At 34.3% G+C, this 25,015-nt stretch overlaps 1 protein-coding gene across 1 annotated transcript in view; it reads left to right on the forward strand.

Moving 5' to 3' along the window:
* CNKSR2 (connector enhancer of kinase suppressor of Ras 2) overlaps positions 1-25,015 on the forward strand; it is a gene marked incomplete at both ends in the record, with an annotated part of 237,468 nt that overhangs the window by 124,810 nt on the left and 87,643 nt on the right. Inside the window, 3 exons of the mRNA XM_080794916.1 lie at positions 8,116-8,235; positions 15,146-15,205; positions 18,359-18,427. Coding sequence (XP_080651042.1) covers positions 8,116-8,235; positions 15,146-15,205; positions 18,359-18,427 — 249 coding nt within the window. The remainder of the gene's footprint in view (positions 1-8,115; positions 8,236-15,145; positions 15,206-18,358; positions 18,428-25,015) is intronic.

The following is a 25,015-nucleotide window of genomic DNA, read 5'->3' on the forward strand; positions in this document are numbered from 1 at the left end:
CAGTCAGCATGGAGTCTGCTTGTCCCTCTCCCTCTGCTCTCTCTCAAATAAATGATCTTTTTAGGTAGCTAAATAGATAGATATTAAACTATGATAGAAGAGTACGTATACAGATGTAAAGAGAATGTAAACCATTCCCCAGGACGTGGTGGGGAGGATATGTACAAGGAAGGACAACTTACAAGCAGGTGCTCTCCCACCAGCCAAGGATTGTAAGTTGAGAGTCAGAACTCATTAGAGCCAGAGGGTTGCACTGGGTTGCCCAAGACAGAGCTAGTCCACTGTTACCAGGAAAATAGGAAACAACTTTCCAGGATATAAGCAAGTGATGCTGGTGGTAGGGCTCACTGAGAGTGTGGGGTGCTGTTGTGGGTATGAGGTTGAGAGGGCCCCAGGATGGTGGTCACTGAGCCCAGGCCGAGACTTCAAGGTCACTAAGGAACTGCTTGGTCTGGGTACCACAGGATGTTCTCACACACATCCATCACTGATGGGCCATGCAGCAGGAACAAGACAAAGCAAAATGCAACACTAGGGAACCTGAAAGAGAAGTCTCCTTCCCCTTGTGATGTTTCTTTAGCTCCCTCTATTGATAAGATCCTAACAGTGTGCTTTCTGTAATTTCAGTAATTTCATAATTGACACAATACAATTAGCTCTTGACTCCCAAAAAATCACATATGGCAATTTTAAATTTCTCAACTATAAGTGAAGACATTGCTCCCTGGTCTCAGCTATTTGTTCCTATTTGCCCATAAAATACATATATACACACATACATATACATATACATATGGTGCCTGGATTTTCCTGAAGTCCATCTAATTATAATGAACTGCTTCAGTCTTGCTATTTGAGTCTAAAGTAAAATGATATCCTCTTCCTGATAACCTTCATCTTAGTTGAGCTATTGGTATGGCCAGACCCTTGTTAATTTGGAGACTGAAAAGTAGCACTCCCCCTAATGAGTGCTCTCTCAACTACCTGGGGACCCGCTGCAAGCCTGCCTAGCTCTGTTTCTTGCCAGAGAGCAGGCAAATAGAATGGAGATTTTCCCACATCAACTTCTGGTTTCCAGCTGATTGTTTCCCTATCAGAAACTAGAGGACAGTGAAGCCTCTTGTGTCAACTTTAATTCAGACCAAGATGTCTTGGGGATGCCATTAGAAGTAGGTTGGAAGTGTTGTGGGTCCACTTCTTGCTCTTCAGAGCAGGCACACATTTGGGACTTATGTTCTCTCACTGTTTGGTACTGACCTCATCATTTACAGATGATAGTTATTTTCAAGTGTTATTGCCTCTTTTCCATTATCAGGAACACAAGGGCAGCATGCTTAATGGCAGTGCTGATCAAACTGATCACGTGAAACACTGTCTCAGATTGTGAAATCCTTGAACATAATAGTGGGCATTTGAATCATTAGCAGATACTCACGCTCAGTGATTGTTAAGTGAATGAATAGCATTATGGAATGGTGGTGGTGGTTTCTTTTTCATTTTGTTAGTGGTTTTGTTGTATTTTTTCCCCACCATCAGAATTTGAAACTTAAAGAAATTCCAGAGTTTTCTAGGACTTGTTGGAGCTGAGTTCATGTAATCTTCATTTATTTGCTCCTACAGTTGCATTCTAAAGCTATTTGAAACTCTTAATCTTCACTGTATACAGATACAATTTTTACATTAGGTTTAAACTGAAATTTTATTGTATTATGTTACTTTTTAAGTTTAAAAAAATTGTCTCTCCTTCAATTCTCTTTACTCATATGAGCAAGAATTCTTCCTGTGTTGGGGAATATTTATGTAGAATAATAGTTTTGAATACCAATTTAAATTCTTTTTGTGGATTTTACTCTTTCAAAGTTACCTGTGATTGTTTTACTCGTTGCATCTTGTCAGGGAACCATCAAAATTAGGAGTAAAAAATTGTTAGCTCAACAGAGATCTGGCAAGTATTAAAATACTACCACTATATTTCTGAATGAGGCTTATATCATTTAGAGTTCTAATATTAGAATAAATGTGAACTGTTTTATTAAAAACAAAACCTCTTCTTGTTCACAAAATACATAGCAATTGTCATCTTAAATTGGCATAGAATCACATGATCTGTAATACTGAATTACACTAATATACAAACCAAACAAAAAAATAAAAACATGCTCTGTCCTCTAGACTATTTTAATTGAAATAACATTTATATTAATAATATGTATACACTATCAAAATAAAACTTTTGTTACTATTTTCCATTTTATTGATAATAAAACTTGAGTCATTTAAGCTGTTCTTAAATTGTAGCTTTCACATCATTGTTGCCTTCTTAAAATGTATATGCATCCGCTTGTTGTTACCCCTATTTTATCTTGGTTTTATATTCTTGTCCCTTGTATATATATATATATATACCTTAAAAAGCAGAAATGTTCTTTTGTAAAGTCTTTTTTTTAATCTTTTGTTAAGCTTATGAGCCTGAAGTTCTTTTTTATGTCAAATGAATTCCTAATTTTTAAATCTGAAGATAGTTCCATTCATTTTCTCCAGTACACTCAGAATAACTGACCCAGCACTTCACTTATTTAGAAAAACATAAATAAAAGTGCTTTGAGTTCCATCTACGTCGTCGCAAATGGCGAGATTTCTTTTTTTTTTTTTTTTTTTTTTTTTGACGTGGATGGAACTAGAGGGTATTATGCTTAGCGAAGTAAGTCAATCGGAGAAAGACAACTATCATATGATCTCCCTGATATGAGGAAGTGGAGAGGCAATGTTGGGGGTTTGGGGGGGTAGGAAAAGAATAAATGAAACAAGATGGGATCAGGAGGGAGACAAACCATAAGAGACTCTTAATCTCACAAAACAAACTGAGGGTTGCTGGGGGGAGGGGGGTCGGGAGAGGGGGGTGGGGTTATGGACATTGGGGAGGGTATGTGCTATGGTGAGTGCCGTGAAGTGTGTAAACCTGGCAATTCACAGACCTGTACCCCTGGGGCTAATAATACATTCTATGTTTATAAAAAATTTTTAAAAATTTTAAAAAAAGAAAAAAAATACTTTGAGTAGCTCAAGCATGTCTCAGTATACTCTGATGCTAGCCAACATAGAAAAGACTTCTTTCCTATCCCTTAGCTTTTCAATATTATTTGTACTCAGAGTATGTACAGTGTTTCCCTTTTGAACTACAATAGCTGAAACTTCACATATTAATAAGTACTTGATAAAGTCAGTGATAGTGAAATAATGGTATCTGTTATTATGAGTTAATATGTTAATGTAAGGTTGCTGTTTCTTGAATCTCCACAGTGACTAAAATGTTGCTTTTTTTAAAAAAAAATTTTATTTATTTATTTGAGAGAGAGAGTGAGCGAGAGAGAGAGAGCACATGAGCAGGGGGAGAGAGAGAGGGAGAAGCAGACTCCCCTGCTGAGCAGGGAGCCTGTGACCACAACCCAAGCCGAAGGCAGATGCTTAACCAACTGAGCTACCCAGGTGCCCCCTAAAATGTTGCTTTTACAACAGTTTTAAAGCCATTCCTTTTATACTAAACATGCTGTGTTCAGATCTTTTTTCCCTTTAGAACTCAGTTTTGGGTGAACCAGTCATATACATATATGAAAACATATGTAAAATATGTATATACAACAGAATATGAAAACTTTCCATTTCATTCCAAGAAAATGTTCCATTATATTAATTCAAAATTGACATTAATATGAACAACTGGAGGGGAGAAAAAGTCACAGTACCACTAATTCTAGTCCATGATCCTCTTTTGTTTTAAAAGGTTCTTGACTCAGCTAGCCTTGTTTGTCAACTGCTATTTAGTCACTATTTTTTTTTGTCACCATCTTGGGTAGCTTGTAACAGAATCCACAGGGTGGGTTATAAAACTCATTGCCATCCTGTGTTCCCTTTAGCTTTAATAAAGGCATGTTATTTACTAGGCTTTAATTTTAGGTTTAAATTTTTCTTTCTGTTTTTAGAATTAAAGATAAATAGAATTTAAAATTCTTTGCTATGGATATTGCAAAAATAGCAGAAGGATACCCTTAATACAAGTGGTTACCAAGTCATCTTCTAGCTAGAATAGAGTTGTTCTTTTGCTGCTAAAATGACTTTAAGTTTTCCCGGAGAGCTGTGTCTCTCAGAATCTCAAATCTATTACTGTTTATCTAAACGACATTCTAAATTGCGAGAAGATTTGCAGGATTGTCTTATATTTCATTATACTATGTAGTTTAAATGTGCTATGTAACATCCACTTATAAAGACCTAGGTTTTAAGCAATACAAAATGAAATTGATCAAAAACAAGTTGAAACTTAAGGATTGAAATAAGATATGGTAAGCATAATGATTAAGAACTCAAATCCTTCTTCTGCCAAGGCAATGACCTTGATCTGTTTATTTTGACTTGCTTTCTCCTCTGCTGTGCTGGCTATGATAACATCTACTTCAGGAACTTGTTATAGGGATAAGTGATATAATGAATGTGAAGCATGATTGACCCTTGAACGATGCACTGAACCATGACACAGCTGAAAACCCATGTATAACTTTTGACTCCACAAAACCTTTAACTATTAAACAGCCTACTGTTGACCAGAAGCCTTACCTATGAGATAGTTGCTTATCACAAATTTTGTATTTATAGTGTGTTCTTATAATAAAGCCAGCTAGAGAAAAGAAAATATTAGTAAGGAAATCCTAAGGAAGAGAAAATGCATTTACAGTACTGGACTCTCAAAATTCTGCATACAAGTGGACCCATTCAGTTCAAATCCATGCTGTTCAAAGATCAACTATTTAGCATTATGCCAGACATGTGGTAGGTGCTCTGTAATATTGATGTTCACTTATAATAATAAAGGATGTATTTTTCTTACCGTTTGATAATTTTCTTTTCTAGACTATACTATTAAGTAGCAGTAGATAATACCATGCTTTAAAATGATAACATCATAATATCACACAATTTTACTGAATGAGCAAATTTACTTTTTATAAGAATATGTTAAATAACTTCCCTGGAACTTTGCCTGGCATTCTTAATGTGATTTCCTGCAGTGGCTTGATGTATGATACAGTAATGAGTACAGAATTAGCATATAAAGCCAGGCCATTTTATACCCCTTCTAATTGGCTTACTTAGTCAAGTGCCAAATACTACAATATAAAGGTTCTAGCACATTATCTCTAAAACAGGCAGCAAGGTTCTAGTGGAGTTTCTTTTCTAAGTCTTTCTATTAATTTTTCAAGATCTTTAATCTGTTAAATCCTGATGGCTTTTCTGGTAAAGTCAATGTTTTACTCATCTTTTGTATTCCAGCAGACCTTGCACATAGCAAGTATTTGGCAAACAAAATTACTCAAGAAGAGGAATCTGAGAAAATGATTTGCAACTTAATACGGTGGATTTAATTGGTATTTTCTTTTTTGTAAACACATCTCCAGTCTAGTATTTCTGCCTTTCCTCCTTCTACCCCACTTCTAAGTGCTTCCGGTGCCTAAATACAAGAGCTACTCTTGTTCATTACCAGTGTGTTCTATGAGGCCCTGAATGTTATAATGTATAAATATTGAGCCATTTATATATGTCCATTACTTTCCTATTTATTTATACTTTGGACTCTAGAAATATTTCAATTTGTAGAAACTATGAAGGTTTCTTTTTAGCTTACTGATATAGATACATATATCTATATCAGTTTACATGTAAATGTGTGTATATATATATATATTTATATATATATAGCCTTTAGATTGTTAGATTTCTTTTCGCATACTGGTTTAGATTAATATATCCTTTAGATTATCATGCAATCCATGTATCTTATTTAGAAACTATTTAAGAATTAACTATATTATCTCCCCACCTTGAGATAAAGAGAAAATAAGAATGAAAATGTACCCACACATGAGAGGAAAGGAATAGCTAAAAGATTTAAGTATGCCCAAAAGTGTTCTCTTTACTCTGAAGCAGCAGCAATTTGAAATGCAGCCAGCTGTTGTATGTTAAGTGCTACCATTCTGTCCTTTGCCCCATGGCTGCTGGTGAATATTTTCAAGAGGATTTAAAACACACACACACACACACACGCACACACACACACAACTGGGATCCCAGGTTGTGTTACATAATATGTGAGACCTAGTGCAAAATAAAAACACCAAGTCCCTCCTTTGTTCAAGAAAACTGGAAAATTCTAAGACCGTAAGAGCAGAGCATAATACTAAGGGCAGACCCCTGTGCAACTGCACAGGGCACATGCCTACATCTGGCCCTGTAGGATTCCCAAGTTCTGGGACATGGTCTTCCTCTTGGTACGATGCTTAGCAATTCTTTGGGCTAAATACTTTCATTTCCGAGCATTGAGATTTGAACATCAGAGAGAATAAGGTGATGTGAACTCTCCCATCATGGCCATGCAGTGTGATCACTAATCATTGTAACATGGTCAACAAAGCCATGGAATGAATAATGAGAAAATTCATCCCATGAGTAAGGATTAAGCACTTTGAGGGTAGAGAAAGCAACAGGGGAAAAATAAGCATTTATTTAGTATGTTCTTTGGATAGGAGCCATATTAGACTCTGTTTCTACATTAACCTGATTTGCCATATAAATCATATAAAGCAATTTTTATTACCCCATTTTCTACTAGAGGAAATTGAGCCTCAAGGGTATAAAGTAAGCTGCTGACAGTTGCACAGCAAGTAACTGGCAATGTGGTGATTGCCCACATCTGTCTTCACATCAGAGGCATGTTCTTTCCAGGGGTATTGGTAATTTGATGGCTGATGCAGAAAGAAGTGCTATTACAAGGGAAATTTAGTTTCACAGTTTTTTTGGTGGGAGGAAGCTGAACCCAGCACAGACTGAGGGGCCATGGGCCATGTACAGAATGCAGCAAATAAAAAGAGAGTCCTTATTATCCTGACCAGGCAGAAAGAACTGTGTCCCTTAACAACAGAGCAATGCAGCGGTCACAGAACAAATGTGACATGTTAGAAATGGACAGAAGATGACATTTTGATTGCTGCAAAATAATGGCTCTTCCCACAATGAAGGTAAAATAGTAATAACAATAATAAATAATAAACCAAATGATGGACACCAAGTTTCAGTAAGTACAGCGAGAATCTGAAACATCTAAGGGCCAGCATATTTAAAGGAGTATACTCCAAGATTCATTCAGTTATGTTCCACTTTCTTCATGATTTTACCATGTCTGACTTTTAACCATATCATTATGGAGGTGGCATTTTAAATCTATTCTATAAGCAGTCTGAATGGATTTATCCTAACCTAAAGTACTGGCTTTCTATCCTCAGTCCAGCTGCTGTGCTAAGTGTTAAAGCTCATTAGCTCTTCAGTTTATTCAACTTGCATTTATTGAGTACCTTATATGTTGTAAGATCTCTCTGCCTGCTGTGGGTGATAGGGTGAAGGAGGGGAGGAGAAGTCATAGATGGGCAGGACATGGTTCCTGCCTCCAGAGGGCTTTAGAATGAAATTAGACAATTTCAGACTTCAGAGAATGCTGAGAAACCAGTATTGAGGAAGTGGCGAACTTTGCCTGGAGGAGGTAGGGAACTTTATACGAAGGTAACCTTGAGCAGTAAAGTCCAGACAAGTAAATAGAAGGAGTTCACTGAGAAGATTTGGAAGATTCTTCTTCCTGGTCATTGACTGGATTTTTTTTTAAACTTTTCTGATCATGGTCATCAATATTTTAGAAATTATTGAGTTCAGTTCAATCCAATGGTTGTTATCAATGATTTCTCAGATTATTAAGCTTATTTAGAAATAGTCATTTGATTTTACGTCTGATGAATCAAATAATAGAAACAAAACAAAACCATAACTTTCTTGAGTACTTCAATGTTTAGTTCCTATATACATAATTTAGAATATAGGTGTGGTGTGTGTGTGTGTGTGTGTGTGTGTGTGTGTGTGTGTATTTTTTTACCTGAATACCTTTCTTATGCAGATTTTGTAGACTAAAATGTCAACTACTTCTGCTATTGTTTTTATTTTTCCTTGTAAGAGAGTTAAAACAGAAAGTGATTCATATGTTGCATACAACATGTGTTTACCATAATTTTTTTCTTTCAGTGTAAAACTCTTTCTGGAGTCTGTGACCACATCATATCCCTGTCATCGGATCCTCTGGTTTCACAGTCTGCACACCTGGAAGTGATTCAGCTGGCAAACATCAAACCAAGTGAAGGGCTGGTAAGAGCTACCATGTTTGTCAAAGCGACCATCCATCAGAGGCAAGCTAATGATGTGGGCAAAGCAGCCTCCAAATATGGGAATCCACACGTTCTAACAAACTTTGAATATTTTGGTATTTTTATTCTAGAGATAAAGTAGTGGGAGTTTGTTACTCTGAGAATTTTTATGAAGATAAATGAAAATGAAAGAGAATTTTAAATGGGGATTTATAAATTATCTTGTTTACTTTGGTATTAAATTAGCTCCTAGTTTCGTTCGTTTGTTCTACTGTTCTTTTGGTTTCTAGTTCATTGATTTCTGCTCTGATCTTTATTATTTCTCCTCTCCTGCTGGGCTTAGACTTTATTTGCTGTTCTTTCTCCAGCTCCTTTAGGTATAGGTTAGGTTGTGTACTTGAGACTTTTCTTGTTTCTTGAGAGTCTTGTATCACTATATACTTTCCTCTCAGGACTGCTTTTGCTGTGTCCGAAAGATTTTGAACAGTTGTGTTTTCATGTTCATTTGTTTCCATGAATTTTTTTCAATTCTTCTTTAATTTCCTGGTTGACCCATTCATTCTTTAGTAAGATGCTCTTTAGCCTCCATGTATTTGAGTTCTTTCCAACTTTCCTCTTGTGGTTGAGTTTTAGCTTCAGAGCACTGTGGTCTGAAAATATGCAGGGAATGATCCCAATCTCTTGCTGTCGGTTGAGACCTGATTCGTGACTGAGAATGTGATCTATTCTGGAGAATGTTCCATGTGCACTAGAGAAGAATGTGTATTCTGTTGCTTTGGGATGGAATGTTCTAAATATATCTGTGAAGTCCATCTGGTCCAATGTGTCATTTAAAGCCTTTATTTGTTGATCTTTTGCTTAGATGATCTGTCCATTTCGGTGAGGGAGGTGTTAAAATCCCCTACTATTATTGTATTATTGTCAATGTGTTTCTTTGATTTTGTTATTAATTGGTTTATATAATTGGCAAAGTTCCTTAGGTTTAAAGGAAGTTTGAGAGTTTTATACTAAGAACAAGTGTTACCTGCCCATGCAAGTAGGTGTTTTGTTTGTTTTGCTTTGGTTTGTTGTGGTTTTAACAGGACTCTTTTCCCTTAGGTTGTGTAAGCTAAACAAATGCAATATTGTTTAAAACTCACATCCATTCTTTCTTATGAGGGTGAGTAAGCAGGTGGATTTTGCCAAAACTAGGCCCACATCTAGATGTATTTTTTATTATGTAATAGTAAAGATAATCATCTTCTATATTTTGTTCAGTTGATTAAAAATTGTATTGGTTCTAAATTTAACCCAAAGGAGAGTTTTTTTTTAGTAGGTCTCTAGAAAGAAAGCATATAAAATTAATATTAATGAGAGAAAGAGACAGAAAACAAGAAACTGGCGAGAGAACCTCTTACCCACTACATAACTATCGCTTGTTAGTTTAGTGCTGCAGTGTTTCTACTTTCTCCCTGTGGATGAATTTTCCTAGGATATAATTACTGATATTTTAGAAAATAGAAATCATAGAAATAATATAATTCAGCTAATACAGTCTTAAAGATCTCTAAGTTTAACTTTTTATGTGGCTTTTCTTCAATTCATAACACTGAATTTTCAATATGAGGCCATCTATTCAATAGAGTGACTTTTCTGCTGACACTTGGCAAATTACTTTTTGGTGACTATAGTTTCTCATGCTTTTGTGGCTTTTATCAGTGCTTTCCTGGGAAGATGGAAATCATGATATCAGACATAGCCAGCAAGTATGTCATCATCACAGCCTTTAATTGTAATATCTAATTTTAATTTAAGAGCTTATTTTTTAGCATTTATAAACTTATTTGATTTTAAATTTTTACTATTTTATGATTTTAAATTCTTACTATTCCATTTGGTTATCTTTACATAGTCCAGTTTCATTTAAAGCATCTTTCAACCTATAATATTGAAGAATTTTCCTATCTTTCCCTTCTCAGTAGTTATAAAGGAAAGGAGGCTCTCTCAGCATGACTTGTAGAGTGAGAAATTCAGAATTAATATATATTATATTAGACTACGAGTTGGGACACCTGGATACAAATCATTTACATAAAATACAGCAGTGAGTGTGATCCTGAGGAGGTAGGGGATTAAAGTCAGCCTCCTTGGCCTTGCTATTTTCATGTGTAGAATGTTGGGGGCGGGAAGGGAGGGTGGGTTAGATCAACCTGAAGGCTTCCTCTAGTTCTTTGAGTCTGTGGTGCTAAGGACAGTATTTGGAGAAAAGAGCCTGATTTTTTCCCCCACTAATTTCCACTGAAATCATGGGAAATACTAACCATATAAAGTAAGTCAATACAGTGTTAATTAATGGATGTTATGAAATCTTGATTTGTTTTTAATGAAAGGTATAGCCTTGGACACATCTTTTATTTTTTGAATTTGAAAGAGGTAGATATGCGTCCAGTCTTTGAAACAGTCATGAACTTAAAATGCTAACAACCAGATTCAGTTAGTCTGAGAAAGAGCTAGAAGAGAAAAGAAAATACTTGAGGGTTTATCATTTGCCAGGTATTTTCTCACAACTCTTTAGAGTAGAGACATTCTTATTTTGCAAATGAGAAATCAGATCTTCACCAGTTTGTCCTGTGTCACATAGGTAATATACAATAGAGTCAGGGTTTATGTCCAGGTAAATCTCCATAAAGTACACCTTAACAAAGCTTGTTCCATTATCCCATATTTAAAGTTGGAATTGTCAAAGGGAAGTATGAGATGTTTAGGAGGGTAACATTAAAACTGTAACCACCTAGTAAAATCATTTTTAAAGGACAATTGTCAGCACTTCATTGGGAAAATATTTCCAAGGTAGGAAAAGAAAAACCCAAAATGTTGAGTATTAATAAAAAGTGAAATAAAAACTATTTCTTGTGATTCATGTTAAAGAGATGCCTAAATAGAAATTTTTTATGACTTTATTCAAGAAGTCATTTTAAAAATCAGATACCATTAAGCAAGTTTAGTCAGTCACATTTGAAATGAATAGATTTGAGGATTTTGGTAACATTTAGCATGTTCTTAGCCATAGGAAATGTCTATACAGTAAATGAAGGAAAGAAGTAGAGATGGGAGAATAGAATACCAAGTTAAAGGAAGTTTAATTAGTTTAAAACATCTGCAGAAGGTCTTCTGGCAGTTTCAAAACAACATTTATCATAGGCAAAAGGTAATTGCATGGTTCTTCCACTGATAAACTGGGTAGATTGTTCATCGGCTTTCTACCTAATTAGTCAAATCCCCTAGGGTTTCTTAGTTTTGAGAGTTCTAAGCATTATAACAAATGATGGGAAATGTACTCGTTATGATTAAAATATGCAGCTAGCTTCTAAAATGCTTTTAAAGAACAGTGATTAGCAGAAAATTAAAGGAGGGAGAATGAGAGGTATTGGAACCTATTGAAACTATTATCAGAACCAAGAGGTGAGTTGAATAGAAAGGAAGGAGCTTGAGGGGATATTCTTGGAGAAGCCTCTTGGCCTCAGAGAGCTCTTTTGCTGTTAGACACTTGGATTATCCTCAGATGTGCCTTATTCTATTGACTTGACTGTGAGGTTGCTTTGGCTCCCATTGGTTAACTGACATTTGGAGACCTAGTGAAGCAAATGTCATTTTGGCAAGCTAAGCAGGAGAGAGGGAGCTGTTCAAGTCAGCTCCAGAACCAATTAATTTGTTTTTTCCTTAAATAAAGAAGAGAGAAAGAAGAATAAAGGTTTTGATGAAATTGAAGACCAGATTTGTCTCAGTTCCAGAAAAAGAGACATTTAAATTACCTGTCCTCCTACTGTTTGACCCTTTCTCAGGGGTGAACAAGTGATCAGCTCTAATTCTGTGGACTCTTCATTATTTGGAAGATGATTAATTTGAAACCTCATCCAAGCAACTTGCTTCTTTTACTTTCTTTGGGTACCTGAGTTTTTTGGCCATTTTTCTCAGTAGTACTACCAGATGAAGATAAAAAGAATAAAGTCAGTTTTGATCATTAAAAGCATTTACAACAAATGGTTTATTAAGGTTAGAAATGAAAATACTGCATAAAACAATATCTTTGTTCTTTGTGGCAGTTTTAAAATTACTTCTTTGAGGTTGCTAGAATTGAACTCTATATACATAGTTAGATCCTCCTTTATTTAAGCATTTTTAAAATATTTTTATCCATCTGAAAAATTTACTTTAAGTCATATAACATTTAATTACATGAAAATAATGATGAGATCATCTTCCTTTAAATAACAGATATGGGGCACCTGGGTGGCTCAGTGGGTTAAGCCTCTGCCTTTGGCTCAGGTCATGATCTTAGGGTTCTAGGATCGAGCCCCACATCAGGCTCTCTGCTCAGCAGGAAGCCTGCTTCCCCACCTCTCTCTGCCTGCCTATCCGCCTACTTGTGATCTCTCTCTCTGTCAAGTAAATAAATAAAAAAACTTTTATAAATAAATAAATAATAAATAACAGATACCTGCTTTAACTTATAATTGCCACTTTTGAGGTTCCTGGTGTGTATAATAATCGCACACAAGTTTTATCTTCAGAGGCACAACTAGATTATGTCCATGGGTTTTTATTATCGCCATGACTATATTGCCTTTTCTAAACATTTATCTTAGGATATTAGACTTTCTCTATAACCTAATCATTAATGAAACTATTGAGAACTCTTGTCAAATACCTGAATTCATAATCAGTAATATGCAGTGTTGAAAGAAATATAGAGAGAAACATAATCAACTTCTGCCTGCCATTTTCAGAGGAGACAGGTCAATAAAATAAATTTGTTAAATATGAAACCCAGTTACTCTTTATAACCACATTGCACATAGAACATGTGTGCTAAAGGGTCTCAGTCTTTCAGAATAGATGTTAAACAGTGAATAGTTGAGTTTAGTACCTACAGTTGCCAAATATTATGTTATAATAAGAAAAGTAAAGGTACACAACTCTCCTGTTAATAGATAGATAAATCAGGAGCCTAGTGGTTGAGAGTGTGGTCTGGAGTCAGACTGCCTAGGCTTGAAACCCGGCCTCACCACCTTGGGCAGACTCCCCAGCTTCTCTGTGCCTCAGTTTCTTTATCTCTAAAACAGAAGTAATGAGGGGCCCCTGGGTGGCTCAGTTGGTTAAGCGTGATCCCAGAGTCCCAGGATCCAGCCCTCCATCAGGCTCCCCACTCAGCGGGGAGTCAGCTTCTCCCTCTGACCCTCCCACCTCTCGAGCTTTCACTCTCTCTCAAATAAATAAATAAAATCTTAAAAAATATATAAAACAGAAGTAGTGATAGTTTACACCACATTAGTTATTTTGAAATAAATATAAAACACTTGAAACAGTCCCTGGCACATTGTAACCAGTAGATAGATATCTGTGATGGTGAGAGAATGATAAGTGAAGGCTGTTTTGTATGTCCAAGTAGTATGTACTGTTTCGTTCCCTGTCTTTTCCCACTTATTCTTTCATGGTCCTTCTGTGTAAAAAACTGAAACAAAATTTAGTGTTTAGCTCTTACAAATATACTTTAAGATTCTTTATTAATCTGACGTAATTTTGTTAATCCCTGGAGGAAAATGATGGCAAGGATCTTGTCCTCTTCTAAGTTCTATAATGGCACCATTCTATTTACCCTCCCATAAATGATGGGATAAGTGTTAACTTAAAAAGTAAGTATGCTGTACAGTTGTCACCAGTATAAGGTTGAATATTACCATATGGTCATAGGCAACAACAGCTAGCCAATTTCTTAATTAATTTCTCTATGTACTTCTGTTGAGGTTATTTATTTTATATGAAATAATGAAGTTACATTTAAAATACTAGAGTTCACAAGTAAATGAACACCTTTTAAATCACATTCATTTTGTTTCATGTTAGTGATTCAGGCTTAGCCATTTTTGGAACAGGTACCAACATTTTAGACATAATACATTACTGAAATGACTTCAGAATTCACACCTACCCAGTTTTTTAATAGTACCATCCCATGAACTTTACCACTTCTTGTTTTTATTTCTTACTTATTTCCAATGACAATACAAGTCCATTCAGTTATATGAATATATAATTAACCTAAGGGTATGGGAAATTAACATTATAGTAATTGTCTATACAAGTGCTAAAATTAGTGCTTTTCTGAAATATTGTTGGTTATTATTAAGGCCATTATATTTTAGGCTTTGAGTTCATTAAAATTCATATTTTTAATTTTTGAAAGCAATATTTTAAAATGCAAGGAACTTGTATAAGTAAAACATAGGCAATTTTTTTCCAAAGAAAAAAATGGAATCTCACTCTTCTTATTAGGACAAGGACTTCCCACACCTTACCTCTTATTATTGATATAGAAGTATTGGATATACTTATTGAAACTTTATCATTGAAAATAAAGGCAGGAAATACAGGATTTCACAAAAGAGATGGAGAAAAAATTTTACATTAACAATATTTTATCACTCTTCCGTCTCTAGTTAGTTGTAGTTGAAGTAGCTCTGTAGAAACCTACTTTTTATTATATAATATATATCAAGTATAATATGCTAATAACTAATATTTGAATTTCCCATTATAACTTTTATTTTGCCACAGAACAAATAGTAAGTACTGTTGGAGGAGTAAGGTGTGTTCTTTCTTCAGAATATTGAATTGCCATGCTATGTATTTTAAGTTTCATGGGCAATTTACTTATCAAGTAGTTATTTGATTAAGTTGAGTACAGGTTTCTTAAGGCAAACTTTAAAAACCAGAACATTCAGATAGGAATTTTTTACTAGTTTAAAGTTGGCATTATTGAATTTGGATTCATGGAGCATGTGGCAATTTTGATAGGATAATTTTTTTAAATGATTTTATAATACATTGAAAACATTCCAATTGTATTTTTTTCTGATGCTCTCTTTTTCTAGGGTATGTATATTAAATCAACATATGATGGCCTCCATGTAATTACTGGAACTACAGAAAATGTAAGTATTATAACATTTCAGATTATAGTGTTGTTTTCTTTTTATTGTTGAACAATTTATATATCTCACATAATTGAGATTGACTTCTGAAGACATGAACAGATTAGGAGAAAAAAACTAAAAGAACACGTTGAGTTAGTAACTGCTGGTTTGGGGAGAATTTCAATCATTTTACTTAGTTTAGAGTACCTATTTACTTGGACTAAATCAGATGTTTTCTGATCACAGCCAGAGATTTGTCTTTGTTAAGTATTTTCTGGCTTATGACAAGTTACTGTGACATCTAAAAGAATCCACTTCCATCTGTCAAATAGTTTAGCTATATTAAGAAACTTATATTAAGAAAGAAACATCAGATAATTCAGGCTTTCTGAATTTGCATTATAATTGAGCTTAATTCAGTGAAGAGAGAGCATGGTATAGCTCACTGGTTCCCTCCTTGGATCAGCAGCATCAGCCTCCCTTGGAGACTTGTTAGAGATACAAATTCTCGGGCCCCACCCCAGAACTACTGAATCAGAAATTCTGGAGACCAGCCTGTTTCTTAAGAGATTTTGTTTTTTGTTTTTAAAGATTGTATTTATTTATTTGAGAGAGAAATCGTGTGCTTAAGAGAGAGCACGAAAGGCATGGGGAGGGCAGAGGGAGAAGCAGGCTCCCCACTGAGTAGGGAGCCTAATGGTGGACTTGATCTTAGGACCCTGGGATCACTATCTGAGCCAAAGGCAGATGCCCAACCACCTGAGCCACCCAGGGCCCCAAGAGATTTTAACAGGTGATTCTAAAATATGCTCAAATTTGAGAACCAAGACAAGCAGTGGGTCAAGAGTCCCTAGGCCTAGGTCCTACAATTGGTTCTGCACCTTAATGGCAGTGTAATTTTTGGCAAGTCACTTACCCTGTCATTGCTTTAGTTTCCTCAAATATAAATTGGAAAATATTATCTGTATGACATACCTCACTAAGTTGATGTGAAAATAAGCTAATAAATGTGAAAGCCTATGCAATGAAGAGCTACAGAAATGTGAAGTGATTGTGTTGAGCCTGAACATGATCACTAAAATAGATTTGAATAGTATAATAAATCATTATTTCTTCATTTGGTTGTCCCAGACTTCCATCTTACTCTTAAGCAAGTGCTGAGTTTGAATTTTTTTTTCTTTTAGAAATTCTGACAAATTACATGTTTATACTATGTCCCTTCAAAGAAGACTAGGGTGGAGTTAATCTCAAGTTGTTATAGATCTCAATATTTTACTATCATTTTCTTTTTTTTTAATCAACATTCTTTTCATCTTGTTCACTTACTACTTTAATCATTTATTGCCTTTTTGCCCAGTCACTTCTCTTGGTTTCTTGAGAATATTGAAACACATAATATACACTGCAGTTGGATTACTATACTAGCTTCACATTTGGTATAAAATATGAGGTCAGAAATATCAGTTATATGCATATTGTCAACCAGTTAAAATTTTTAAATGCAGTAAGATACTGTGAACGATAACTCCTGTCATTGATTGATCATTTTTGTTTATTTGTACATTTCTCCGATCATTCATTTATTCATTTGTTCTTGTAACAAACTTTTGTTTCATGTCTGCTGTGTTCCAGGCATGGGGCTAGGTATTGAAAGCATTTTTATTTTTTTAAAGATTTGTTTATTTTTTTATTTGACATAGAGAGAGAGACAGTGAGAGAGGGAACACCAGCAGGGGGAGTGGGAGAGGGAGAAGCAGGCTTCCTGCTGAGCAAGGAGGTGGATGGGGGGGGGGGGTCAATCCCAGGACCCAGGGATCATGACTTGAGCCAAAGGCAGATGCTTAATGACTGAGCCACCCAGGTACTCCAAAGAATTTTTAAACTAAACTAGCTTGCTTTTCCTAAGGAATGCAACTAGGGGATTATGTGTGTAAACAGGTACTGAAATTTGTGTAGTCAGACAAAGGAAAGAATCATAAATGCTGCAAATGAAACCAGAGAAGTAATCACAGAAATGATTTTGAACTATATCTTGAAGAGTTGATAGGAATGCATCTCTGTATTGTCTGGGGTCTATAAAAAAGTTGAGTACTATGTACTGCTCATATTAATTACTCAGTAATATTTGATAAATGGTTAGTGACCAAAGAAAGATTAATTCTATGAGTAGTTCATATATGAACCTTATGTTAATGGCTTATCATTTAATTCTTTTTTCTTGAAAACATTTTACTATTTTTGATACCCTCAATCATATATTGTGAGTAGATATGTGTTGAGTCTTAGTAAAGCTGTTCACTAAAGTGGTTAAGCTATTTTGCTTTGCTCTGTCCTAGTTTTGTTGTTTTCTTTTAGGTAAAATGAGAAGTTTGGACAACATGATATTTAGGGTCCCATCTGACACTGAAAGTCTATGATTTATATGACTTATTCCCTTTTTTACTTATCTGTGAAAGAGGTTGTTTCAGTTTCTTTCAATTTTATATACCAACTAACATTTTATCTTACACCATGGTTAGAACCATTGGCTTGATATTTTTCTTCTATACTCTCCTTTAAAAAGATCAAGTGTGAGCCAGATAGCACAGGGGGACTGAGTATAGTTACAGCCCTATTATAGTAATGATTTACACACTTGACACAATCGTTGCATGGTACTTGTCTGATTTGATAATATGCCTACCTCCCAAAGGTGCTGTGAAAAAAATACATTTTTTCTTGTTATGGTACCATTCTGAGGGTTGAGTTCATATTCTAGATGAACTACCCTCTTAAGAATATATTTGTGTTATTACTTGAGTAACTGGAATTCTCTGGGTTATTATCTTATCTTGAATTCTGACCTATGACATCATTCTTTTGTGAATTTCAAATTTTGTTGAATTGAGGTTAATATTGTTTCAAGACTTCTTTGTTTTGAAATAATTAGAAATTGGGAATGAATAAAAAATAAACCGGAAATCACTTTTAAAGTAAATCCTACTTTCTATTATTAGTTATCTATAGAGTGCAAATAATATATTAAACATTAGTAGTCATTTTGTTTAATTTTTTAAAGATTAATTAATTTCTTGATCTAATTTAAAGAGGTGAACTTATTGTAGTATTTTCAGGGAAAGGAAATGAGTGATAAAATTTATGTTCTTTATCATTTCCATTATTTAAATTTAGTCACCTGCAGATCGGTGCAAGAAAATCCATGCTGGAGATGAAGTGATTCAAGTTAATCATCAGACTGTGGTATGTATAATTACTTTATGAGTCAGTGGGAGGAAATAATATAAAGATGTGCTAAAGCTTTAAAAGGATATCAACGAGATGAAATGCCTGTTTTTGTACAAAAAGATTGAATAGCCTTTTTTCAGATAGCTGAATGAATATTCTCAATTATTTGACAAGATAAGACATATATTTTAAAAAACCATAGTGTTAATACAAGTCTTGGAAATACTGGTGTTGGCTGAGGTCATATATACATTTCTATATAGACAGGTACAAGATAATGTTATATGCCCCATGAACTGAGATAATAATTTTGGGCTAAAAATTAAAGTGATGATGCACACAAATTCAGCCTTTTCTGGATAAAACTTTTAAGTTTTACTTTACAAACTACGGAATTACCTAGTAGATATGTTTTATAAGGGCATACATTCATTCATCTACTTTAACATTGATTTGTTCACTGAAGTGTCTGGTATATTGGTTTATTTGAAATGTTGATTTTTTTTTAAACAAATTTAAGAATTAATAGCCAAACTGGGTCTTCAGTTCCCAAAAGAGGACTACAGTTTTTGTTTTAAAACTGTTGCATGTAACTAAATAAGTTCATAAAATTTTCTTGCTCTGTGAACCTCACAAATCCCTTGCTAGGCTAAGATCTTGAAACAGTGGTATTTTTCTGTCTAGGTAGACTTTCCAGGGCTACTTTTCTTATTGTTAGTTTTAGAAAATGAATATCATATGATTTTCACTTTGAGCCATTTTCTGTCTCAGTTGATTTACTTTCTTCTTCTGTATCTGCCAAAATAAAGTATACTCTCTAAAACAAATGAAGTTAAAATAATCTGATTACTAATATAATAAACTTCATTTGAAAAAAATGTGGTTTTCTTCTGGTAAATATTCTACTTACAGCTCACCATCCTTTGGAGTGAATAATTATTTCCTATTGTGCCTTTTAACTAAATTTGTTTTTGCCTGTTCTAGTCATAGAAGAAACTATTAAAAGGAAAGTCTATATTTTGGGGGTAAGGAGACTGGTGTGAAAAACTCCAGTCTTTCTCACTGATTCTGATGTGAAGGCAGAAGTCATTTCATTTTTGGCTTTGAGTAAACTGAGAACTTTATGATATTAGGGAGGGGCTCCTGAACACTGATAATTAAAGTTACACTGTTTCTTCAATGAGTTCATTAACTTAAGTGAATAAAAATTAATGAATTTAAAAATTAAATGTATAGGTATTTAATAATAATTAATACAGAATTCTGGTCATCAGCAAAGCCTTTCCACACTATACAGTTCTTATAATGAGAAAGTTGTCATTACTAGAAACCATACAAAGTGGTTGTCCTAACTAAAGTCTCTTGTCCCCTAGGATGAGGATTTGGGCAGTGGGTTAAAGCAGCTGCTTCAGTAGATGGGCAGCTTCTCCCTCTTGCAATGTTCATGCTACATCATTTTTGCAATGTGACCTGAACAAATATGACATCTGTTCAATAGCTGGACCAGTTTCCAGTTGGTCAATTCTAAGTGGGTGGAATTAGTCTCTAATGAAAAATAAAATTGTTTAAAGGATACTGTTTGTGGGACAAAGATTCTGATGTTGATCAAATGAATATGAAAGTTTTCAAAGGACTACAAGGGAACTAATAAAATCTGTATAGATTGGTGACACTTAAATACTGTGAGAATGTGTAAATACATCTTTGCATCACAGTAATATTCTAAAATACTGAAAGCAACACAGAATGATAGTTGGGGAAACTTGCTTCCAATTTTTGCTCTGAAATTGACTTTTGGCTTTAATTGAATCATAGTAACTATTTAAGTATCAGTTTACCTTTTTATAATAATAATAACCATAGCCAACGTTTACTGAGTTCTTACAGTGTGCCAAGCATCGTATTACATACTTTACATATTTTATCTCATTTACTACTTAAAATAATTATACAAAAAGTATATGTGGAAATTGAGACTCAAAATTATTAACTCACCTGCAACTCAAAGCTCTCTGACTCTAAGGCCTTCGGTTTTAGTATATTCTCTCCCCAAACTCAAATTACAAAATTATCAAGCAAAAGGGGAAGAAGTCTAATGATCATGTAAGTGAAACTCAGGTTCAGTGAGAGATTAAGGGGGGCTGGCAAAGGTAAGAGAAGAGGAAAGGGAGTGAGAATTTACATAACTAGGGCAGTGAATCAGTTGGAAGAAAATTAGAAATGGGTTAGAAATTTAACTTTATTGCTACTTCCTCACTCCTTTCCTTCAGGTCTATATGTAAAAGACCTATTACAATGCCAGGCACACATTAAGAGCTCAATAAAAATTAACCTTCCAACCCACCTTCCCCCCTTTTACCTGCAACAACTCTTGGGCCAATTGGAGTCTGGTGTCTCGACAGACTGCTACTAGAACCTAAACACTGATTTTGGATGATAATAGAGACATCCTCTGACAGGAGAATGTGTTCAATTCCTTAAAAGTAGCTTTCCTTAATATGATCAATTACCAGATTATCTTCTTTGTGTTCAAGTGAGAGGCCTATTTGTGTAAGAATGGCTCATTTTATTAAATGCAGCCTAGTCTGCTCTCTCTTTCTTGCTGTTGCCTCCTTCATGGTCTGTACAGTGCTTTTAACTTCTTACTAGACAATATACAGAGGTGATGAAATGGAAATTATCTTGGTTTTGTTACTATAAAAGGTTTGGTAGGTAGATAAATGAGTTGAAACAAGTATAAATTATTTGTAGTCTACAGTTGCCCCTCTGTCCCTTCATTAATTGCCAGAGACATTAAGGGTTAGTTATGATATAATAACTACATTAAGGGGTAGACTAATACATTTGAAACACTTATTTAATATTATTTTTTAATCTAGTAATTAATTGACCAGAATAGTGGGATAATTGCCAATATTGTTCTATACCAATTTAGATTCAATAATGAAGAGTATTGTTCAGTCTTATATTTTGAATGTTATTAGCCCAGTTAGTATTTTTTTGTAATGCTAAAATTTATTACTGCTAAAGGTAGTAATATTCAATATAAAATCTGACAACTTTTCTTATTTAAAATACACAGAAAAGCATCTTGAAATTTTTCCCTAAGGTCTGAGAAAGTTGAATAACTCGCAGATGAATTTGAATACTATTTTTTAAAAATTGTTAGTATGGTATATCTTCAAGATGTCCAATTAGATGTATGTATTTTCTAGTTTGCTCTCTTTTAAAAAACGTATATTTTCTTATTTGAAGTGAAACTGGAAGTCTTATGTCCTTTTTCATATTGCTATATTCTTTATTATAAATGGCTTTTAAGCTTTTCAAATCAACCTACTTCTGTGGCTGAGAAACTGTGGCTGCCAGGTAGGAAGAAGAAAAAATCATGAACATCCGAGCAAAGCAGACTGAGTCCTATTGCATGTCTTCCCTGCCAGTGAAGATCCAACTCCTCAAAGCTGCTGGAATCTCCCAAGATTTTTTCCACTTCATCTGCCACTACATCCCTCTCTCTGGGAGATACCTCGGCATAGTTTGAACCAGCAACTCTGCCCTCACGATGCACTTTTAACACGTTTTTTTAGCTGATGAGATTATTTATAGTTATTAAATCTATCGGGGCATATTCCTAATGAATCTGTTAAATTTTATGTTAATACTGTTTTTGGTGTGTAAGTGTTTTAAAGATTCTATCCATACTAAAAACAGATATTTTCTTCTTAGGAATATCAGTTAAAAGGAGTGGGGTATGTGGTGGTTGAATCCAGCATTTGGAAAATTTCCTTTCATTTTGTGTAAATATTAAAACATATTCACTATTATTTTGAAAGGTCTTCTGGAACCTGGTGACTACATTCTGGCACAAAATGGTTTAATACATGTGGCTACAGAGGCTACTGGAGTGGAAAATAACTAGGTTGGGATAGTCAAAAAGATAGATTAGAGCAAATAGTTGGGATGTTGGACATTGATTAGTGAGAAATGGAAGATGAGTACTGTAAGCTAGTGTTCTTTATTATACACCAAATGGTAAACATTGCTCGAAAAGACTTACAGGTTGTGGCAGTGGGGGCCGGGGAAAGGGAACATATTAAAAGACTGTTGAGTCATCTGGAAAGGTCATTCTAGCTTCATTTATATAATTCTCAAAAGTATCTCCCTTATTCTCTCTTACTCTCACGTCTAGTCTCTCCTTTTTGACTTTGTCTTCACCCTCTTGTTCCTTTAACCCCAGAACAGGAGATTATCGTTTACAAGGGAAACCAGCATCATCAGAATGGATACAGAATGTGGTGACCCTTTAAAGTCCAGCTCTCCCCTCCCCTCCCACTCACCCTACCGCCCAGTCCCTGAACTTCAGCAGGAAGTTGGATGGCTTATTGAATGGAATCAATACCCTGACATTGACTAACACCAGATGTTCTTTCTTTCTCTCTCTGTTTTTAAATTTACTAAATCGTTGTCTTTATTTTTTAAGGGTTTTTTTTCTTAATTCCATTTTCTTCTCCTTTCCCTTACCATCCTCATCACTTCTCACTTGACTGTTTCTCCTCCATTCTTCACCTTGCTCACTCTTTTTTATTTTTGCCTATTTTTTCTGTACTTCCTTCTCAAATGAGGAAGTATTTATCTTATAATTCCTTATGCCCAAAATATTGAAAACTGACACCTCAAATGGCAGTATTTCTGGTGTACCTCATGTCTTATTCCTGTAAACCCAAGGTGTTGCTAGAGTACAGAGATTGAATACATTAGCATGGCATTTAACCTATTGCTTAATGAATGACTATGAAAATACCATAATATAACTCTATTAGGGTTCTGAGAATTTGGTATTCTGAAACAAAGTTAATTGTTCTCTTTTGGAAGGGAAAAAAATCATGAAGAGTCATTTATCAAAAATTAAAGGAAACAATGCATCATAGTTTTCAGTTACTCATAGTAGTATTTTATTTCAGGTTCTGCCTTATATAGTAGGTAGTTTATGAGATTATCATAAGTTTTATCTTTTATTTTGCATTAAACATTGTAGATTTGATGAGAATGTGTGGAAACTGGTTTCGAAGTGTCACAGATTGATATAAACTATATATTATATTTTGCCTTGAAAAATCTACTCATTACTTTATTATCAATACAGTATTTTATGAGTTTTCTGTTGCCAACTGAAATTTATTATATTAAGTCTTTATATAAAGGAGATAAATTTTATGATGCGTTAATGATGGTAACTTGCTATTAACCAATTTATTTTTTCTGCAGATTTCTACATCCTGACTTATTTCTTTCTTAAGTCTATATTTCTTACTAGCTTCACCAGGAAAAATGTAATTGCCTTTCAAAATGGTTACTCCCAATTTATTTTTATTAGTAGTATGTATACATCCTTTGGTATCAACAGACAGTTCATATGATCCAGTTATTTTACATGGAATTTTAAGATTTTTTTTTAATATATAAGTGATTATTTTGTATGTTTCAAATGTACCTGTTGGCTGATGTTCTTACCTGCTTTGGCTTATTAAGAGTGCAACTCAACTTGCAAATCAGTATCCATAGCTGCGGCCCTTTTCCTTCCCATATGGAAAAGGCAAAAATCAGCCAGTCACAATTGCCTAATTTACTTTCTGTCTGTAATAGGTGTGGGCAATTAGTAGATAATATTTAACTGTCTGAAAAAGATAAAAATTATTGCATGAAAGGGAAACACATTAGAGCACCATAACACAGGAAATTCAAGAGATAATGATAATAATCTCAAATTCCTTTTAGGTTATTTAGCCCTAGGATTCAAATAGAGGCTTCATCCACAAAATTAATATTCTGATCAGCCTGGAGGCTGAAATTTTAGGTAAAGTAACCAGTAATTACTTTTACACTTCTCTCATCATACTACCCTAATACTGGGTAATAGAGAATTTTTTTTTAATTAGAACAAATGGCTGAGAGAGTTCAGTATGGGTGTACTTGGAGCTGACACTGAGTTACCTTTTTTGTCTGAGTTGTTGGATTTCTGGTAAAATGATTTCTAAAGATAACTGTTACAGTGAAAGTATTTTGAGCCATTATGGAAGTTTTCTTAAATTAGTTTTTTATTAATAAATATTTCCAATGCTGTTTATTTAGCTATATATATGCACATATACACATGGTTTGGTTTTGTTTTCATACATATAGACATCTATTGTAGTATTTGCTTATATTTTCAAGTAAACATGTCTTTGTTAAATGTCTGCCAATAACTGATATCATAAACATTATTCACAGCAAAAGCACATTTTTAAGCATGCCACTTTTTGAATAGCAGGGTTTGGGTTACTTTTAACTATTTTTTTCATTTGGATTCCCAAATTAAATTTAAGCATGGTTTTTCATAAGTATAGAAATTTTTTTTATTCTTTCTCAGAATTCTTATAAGTAGGAGCTATAGATTTTTAGATAACAGTGCTTTGTTTCATCCTTTAGTTTTGTTGACTAAGACTCTATTTTAAGATGTGTATTTGCAGTATCTTTGCAAGAACAGAAATGAAATATAGGAAGGAATGGCTGAAATGTAATAATTTCCTAATATGTAAACACAAAATTGTTTTAAAATTTAACTCA

This window comes from Martes martes (assembly GCF_963455335.1).
Source record: "Martes martes genome assembly, chromosome: X".
NCBI lineage: Eukaryota > Metazoa > Chordata > Mammalia > Carnivora > Mustelidae > Martes > Martes martes.